General features: G+C 35.4%; 1 protein-coding gene across 2 annotated transcripts in view; it reads left to right on the top strand.

The window, feature by feature from the left end:
* The first annotated feature begins 6283 nt into the window (after positions 1-6283).
* Positions 6284-6827, top strand: part of LOC107753507 (transmembrane 4 L6 family member 1-like) — a 5119-nt gene continuing 4575 nt past the window's right edge. For both annotated transcript variants that reach the window (XM_016569658.1, XM_016569659.1), the window contains exon 1: positions 6284-6446. In XM_016569658.1, coding sequence (XP_016425144.1) covers positions 6393-6446 — 54 coding nt within the window. In that variant the 5' untranslated portion in view covers positions 6284-6392. The remainder of the gene's footprint in view (positions 6447-6827) is intronic.

The raw sequence follows: 6827 nt of genomic DNA, 5'->3' as shown, positions 1-6827 counted from the left end.
GGAAAGACTTCATTAGGTCATATCCTGGTCACAGTAAGATTTATAGTGTATTGTCTAACAGCGTTTGTGTACTCTCTCTGTCTCTCGTCCTGCATTTGTAACAGAACAAAGGTGCTCTTTTCTCTCAGGACGGTTGTCGTGGTAACGGCGAGAGGGGCCGTGTCACACCATAATCCACCCATGAGGCTTTGCTGCAGGTAAGCACATTACACCATCCGACTGTTCAGATCCTCTTGCAAATTTCAAGCACTGAATGATTTTCAGACAAACGTGAATATAAATATCTGCCATTACTGGTAAATGAATGGTTTACTTATAGTATGACTCTGATGGGGGAAGAAAATGTATTTTATCATCAAAAACAGAAGTGAGAGAAGATGTTTACAGGAAAGACGGGAAGAAGAAATCTGTTAAACTGAACTCAGATTCAAACCACACCTTCAGCACAAGTAAACAGCTCAGAGTGGAAAAAAATGTACATTTTAAAGCCCTTGAGAAGAGAAAGATTGCGTTTACCTCAGTTCGGCCCAGATTTACTGTTTATAAACCTTCAGAAGAGCCTGAACATAGTTAACCTCTCCCCCAAACAAAACTCAGTCTTATCTGAATCACTGCTGCTCACGTTGCTTTTAAAAAGCTAAAAATGACCCGTTAAAATTCTTATCGGGCCTGATGTGCACACTTCAGAGTATATGACTTAGTATTATCTGCTGTACCTAATGATAGTACGCTCACGTCAGATGTTACTTAGGCTGGTTCAGAATGAATCCCACAAGCATGCTTGAACAGTCCCAGCGATTACAAATATTAACACCGATCACTAAGACGTCACTAAGAATAAACTGCGCCTTCTGATGGCATAGTTTATAGTAATAATATAAGTATTATAGCAGTTTACACAGGTGCTTATATACAATATGAAATTTTTTACTGTATACAGAACTATAAATCTGCACACGTCAAGACTGTGGGTTATGTGTGAATAGGAAGGAATTTAATTTAATATTTAATTGAACTTAATTAAATTTTTTTATTTCATTTCATTTTTATTTAGCAAAAAAAAAATAGATATTGTATTTAAATGTTTAATTTAAAGCAGAATTTTAAAAAATCAAAGAAATTTGTATAACTACTGTAAGAGCAGTTTTTATTAATTTTTTCAGAATTAAACTACCAGAATTAATTATCCATAAAGATTTTATTATACAGACATCATTGGTGTTTTCAGAGAAAAAAAAATAAAAAATAGTTTTGATAATTATAACTTACATTTTATGGGCCATCAAAGGATTCCAGTTTTGATGACATTATTTTTAAGTGTTATGGGCAGTTTTATGATGATTCATAGCATTATAACAAACATGTACAATGACTTGTGAAAATATATTTGTGAAATGACTAAGAATAGTTACTCCAAATCGAGTGATTTGTGAATCATGCTGGTATACAAAATGATTTACTTATTTATTTGGTCCCACTCAATATAAGGCGTCTTTAACTCATATGCACTTGCATTATACAATTAAGCATTTGATTCAATGTAGTTACTGTGCACGCACTTGTTGTAATGCAAAACTCTAGCCAGATTCAGAATCTTGCAGCTCAGCGATGACAACTGATGCGGCAACTGAATGTGTCAACTGTGGCCGTCCATTAAAAACAGGGTGTGGCCAGTGCTGAACTGACCAATAGACAAGCTCGGTGATTGTGAATGTATGTGAATGTATGGTGGGAACAGTCAGACACCAGCAGTGATACATGTGTCACGATCTTCAAGCCAAGTGCACATCATCTGCGTCTTTAAATTACAGTGAACTCAGATGCTGCAATTTAGATTATGTAGAACATTTGGATGAACTGCTGGGAATTTACTGTGAAACCAACAGCACTGCTGATTTCATTAGTGCTGTTTATGGATTTTCATTCAAACCTTTCTTCGTGCATTTCACAACACGTCAGCTTGTGATTCTTATTAAATGGGGATCATGTTCAGGATTCTTTACCTTAGTCTCTGAGATCCTGACACCTTGCACTACTGTAGACATCAGGTAGTTTGCAGTTCTGGAAAACGGTGGAACTGGAGACTAAAGCGATCCTGATTGTTTAAATCTTGGTTTAACATCTAATTCTTCACCTTTTGCAGTTAATGTATTTTCTTCTCAACCTGCTTTCTTTTGTGACCCAATGAGCATTTCTTGACCAATGGCCACGCATTAATTTAACAATCCTTCCCATGGGCATTTAATAATTTTTGCTTGGGAAAAAAAAAGATATATATATATATATGACCAGAACATCAACTTGCCTGATAATTATGCACATACTGTATATATGATTATGTCTTATTCATAAATGATGATAAGTATTAATGAGAGAAGCTACTGAAGATGTCATTTTTTATTTGGTTATTAATGATTTTACTTGTGAGCATTGGTAAGTTCCACATTCAAACTTTTCTTTTTCTGTTTCTGTTCTTGTTATGTGAACAACAGAGCAAGTAAGTCAATACAAGCTGTAGAATATCTCACAAGTGAGATGAATACATTGATTCAAACTGATGAATGAGTGTTTTTTTTGTCACTGGGCATTAAAGTCTGCAGTTCAACGCTCACACGCGGCTGGGTGTGACACTGCGACACAGGACTGAAGTATTGGCAGAGGCGGGTCATGATAAGTTCACAGCAGAAATGCCCTCGACATGTGTCAGGACGCTGGAAATTGCTCAGCCATTCTGCAGAAAGGAAACCGGGTGGAGGAGAAGTGTGTGTCTTCAGGAAACACAGGGCTGATTTGACCAACTACAATAATAAGCTAATGAGGAAGTCATGTCATTGTGCTTCCGTTGTTTTCATTCCCCATTTGTGTGATTAATTTGCTCTCATAAAAGGAAGTTTTTAAGGCCAAAAAAATGCCCTGTCAGAGGACTGTGAGAAAGAAACATTTGAATCAGTTTTATTAAAGGGAACGTTATGATTGGATGAGTCAAGTTTTAAATTAACACATTCCTTGGCAACAGCCAGCAGTCACTATAATTAACAATATTACTTTATGGAAGAATTTATGAATAACTGATTATTGTTAGACGTGGATGTACCTATTAACTGAACATTGGTGAGTTTACCACGCTTAAGCACTGCTTTACAACATGTTCATAAAGTATAGTTTTATTACATGGGATCATGCATCTCTGTCTCTGTATATTAATATAATGAAAGGCCACTTAAGTGTACTTGAAGAGAGTACACCTTTCTGACTGTTTCTTAACATGCTTAAAGACACTACTAAAAGTGCACTTTGTAATAATGTCAAATTAAAAGTTTTACTTAAGTACATTTAAAATTATTATGTTTCAATAATCTTTATTTCATGCTTTACATGTGCTTTAATATATAATAAGAGCAGTTCTGTCATGACAACTCTCGGAGGGATTGGCATGGTAATGTACATGACAATGTTAATGTATTTGGTCTTGGCAGAATAGATCTGCTACACTGCTGCTGCAGAGCAAGTACCGAGACTTGCTACTGCCAATACGAACTACACTACCCATAATGCATTTCACTCGGAACTAACGGTTACAGCCGTAGATAGTGATCTTCAGCGTCTCCCACAGCACTGTCATTGATATGACTGCGATAAGCGTGTGCTTCTGATTCTGCATGCAGCTGAAATCAACCACACACTCATCACAATGAAAACATTGACCTTAGAAATAACGAACGTGAACACTGGGATAATCGCCGATGTATATGGCGAACCCCCGCTGAAATGCATACACAAGAATGCTTATTTCATTTAACTTGTTTCATGTCCGCTACTATCGGCGTGTCCTCAGAGCGATTACATATGCTCTAAACTGCGTTTTGCTCCAGCTGTATAAACACAGATGTTAAATGCTGCTGCTAATATGCTTAATATGTGCTCCTGCATACAATGCAAACTGCTAACATGACACTTAGTTTAAACTTGATTATGGTTGCTCATTTTTGCTACCATGCCGACCGGCTTAACAATAGTGGCCTATGGCTATGTGAGCCTTGGCTATCACACTGACCGGCTTAACAATAGTGGGCTATGTCTATGTGAGCCTGGGCTACCATGCCGACCGGCTTAACAATATGACTATGTGAGCCTGGGCTACCACACCAACTGGCTTAACACTAATTAGACGCGCACTATGTGTAAGTGTGCTCTAAACTGCGTTTTGCTCCATCCGTATAAACACAGATGCTAAATGCTGCTGCTAATATGTTTAATATTCGCTCCTACATACAATGCAAACTGCTAACATGACACTAAGTTTAGACTTGATTATGGTTGCTCTTTTTTGAATTCAATTAGGCAGACCACGCAATACACACAGCGATATGAATTAGAAGAGCATTCACTTATCTTAGACGTTGATTTCGCTGTTCTGAAGCAAGCTGCAACTGCTACGGCACGCACTAGTCATATATTTGAATGTTGAGCAGCGAGCTCATTGGCTACAGATACAGGAGAGAACCAATCAGCAGTGCCATCTGATAATGATGTCATTAGGTCAGATTGAGTTAGACCTATCGGACTGCGCCATCTAGAGTTTCACGCCAGAACTCTGTATTTCTTTACAGAAACTCTGTAGTTGCTCAATGTTACATTTAAAGTTAATATTTTAAATATACTATATTGGGTAACACTTTATTTTAAGGTGTCATTGTTACACATATTACATGTACTTACTATTATAATAACAATTAATTATGCATAATTACAAGTAACCCTATGCCAAGCCCTAATCCTAACACCTTGAAATCGTATCATATGACCCCTTTAATATTACTCAGTACTTAAATGTATAATTACAACAAGGACACCTTAAAATAAAGTGTAACCATATTGAAACTGTATCATTACAAATGTGTAATTACCTAGTAATATCAAGTTGTTGTTTTTTTTTGTTTTTTTATCAGCACTTGCCAGTACATTCAGCAGTACACTTTAACCATATTTCAAAGACAAATAAAAGTAATTATAGAATATAAATATGTACTTAATTACTACTTAAGTGGGTCAAAAAACATTCTAGTTCAGCTAATTGTATTAATATAAATATTAATATTAATACAACACAATACAATTATATTAATTTAAACTAGAATACATTTTAATTTAATTGCAATTAACATGCAGTTAAAGGTTTGATTATATTCATTATATTTAGTTCACACTCAAGTACATTCTTTTAAAGTATATTACTTTTTGTAATAAGATACCCTCAAAGTATTTCTGGCAGCATTGTTGACTTGATTGCACAGATACTATATGAACTGAACAGAGCTGGACGATTACATCACTGAATCAACAAGGAACTGACTTGAACTGATAAACTGGCTGTTTTCTATTCTCCTCTTGCATTATCAGCACACGTTTTTCCTGTTTAACACTCCTGTTAAAGCTGCTTTGACACAATCTGTATTGTATAAAGTGCTTCATAAATAAAGCTGACTTGACTCGACTTGACTATTTAAAGTATTTAAATTTTTTTAAAGTGTACTTCTTTTTTACAAGTGAACACACAAGCAGAAGTTATTGAACTCTTATTAACACATATTAAGTACAGAAATCGAAAAAGTTTTACTAACGTTTAATAAAGTTGTAATAAAACACCATTACATAAATGGCATGCTAAATTCTGAATTATTAAATACATTTATTGACATTCAACTTCTACCAGATGAACATTTTTGTCATATCACAGATGCTTCCCAAGGCACAAGCATATGTTTTGTTCTCGGATCCCCTCGGCACACAGCACAGCAAACACAACAGTGGGCGTCTGTATCCTGTGGAATACCATTGAGTTACATAATATAGTGGCATACTTCCTTATAACAGGCCGTTTTATTCATAAAGCCTGATTACACCAACGGCTAATCCTGGATCACACAAACACTGCAGACATTTCATCCTGTTACAGATTTATCTGGCTCAATAGAGATTTTTACATCATAAACAAAAAGTGTGCAAGTGCGCAGTAACGTTTATTAGTTGTTTTCATTGATTTCCATCCAAGTATCAGTGTTGTCTCAGGTGTGTTTCCTGATTTCCCCCTCAGTATCTTTTTTTTTTTTTTTGACCACTTCTTAAACCCCAAAGGAGAGCATAAGGTTAGCTTTGTCTGTTTTCTTTGGGGGAAACTTAGGAAACTTCATCAGAACTGCTCAGTTTTTCTCTCTATTTCATCTCATTGCTGTCTGGGAGAAAGACAGGTTTTATATTAAAGCGAATTCATGTGTGTGATCTACCTTACAGTAAGTGATGCCATCTACAGAGTCTAATCAGAAGTGCTGACGGCTGAAACACAACCTATCTGCACATCATCTCAACCACACGCCCCTTTCAAGACAAAAAGGATGCCATTTGTGTTCCTTATGTACACTACCTACACTACTGCTCAAAAGTTTGGGGTTTGGAGGATTTTTTCTTCTTCATTTTCAAAAGAAATAAATATGTTTATTCATCAAGGATGCATTAAATTAATTTAATGTGACAGTAAATACATATATAATGTTACAAAAGATTTCTCTTTTCTAAAGGCTGTTCTTTTGCGCTCCTCATTTGGGAGTCACATTCATGGTCTTCGCAGTCAAAAGTGACCGGACACCTGAAATGTAACTTTTTTTTTCTTCAGTAAAATCAATCTAATATATTTTTGTTCGATAATATTTTTTCTTTTATCTTCTGTATTTTGAGAGAATTTCATGGTATTAATTAATATTTATGCAATAATTATGATCAATTTTTCCTATTCAAAATAGTACAACAATTTTTTTCTAATTTTTATTTTT

This window comes from Sinocyclocheilus rhinocerous, unplaced genomic scaffold (assembly GCF_001515625.1).
Source record: "Sinocyclocheilus rhinocerous isolate Xijiao unplaced genomic scaffold, SAMN03320098_v1.1 scaffold1523, whole genome shotgun sequence".
NCBI classification, from domain to species: Eukaryota; Metazoa; Chordata; class Actinopteri; order Cypriniformes; family Cyprinidae; genus Sinocyclocheilus; species Sinocyclocheilus rhinocerous.
Note: the sequence above shows the minus strand (reverse complement) of the source record. Positions and strands in the feature narration are given on the sequence as shown.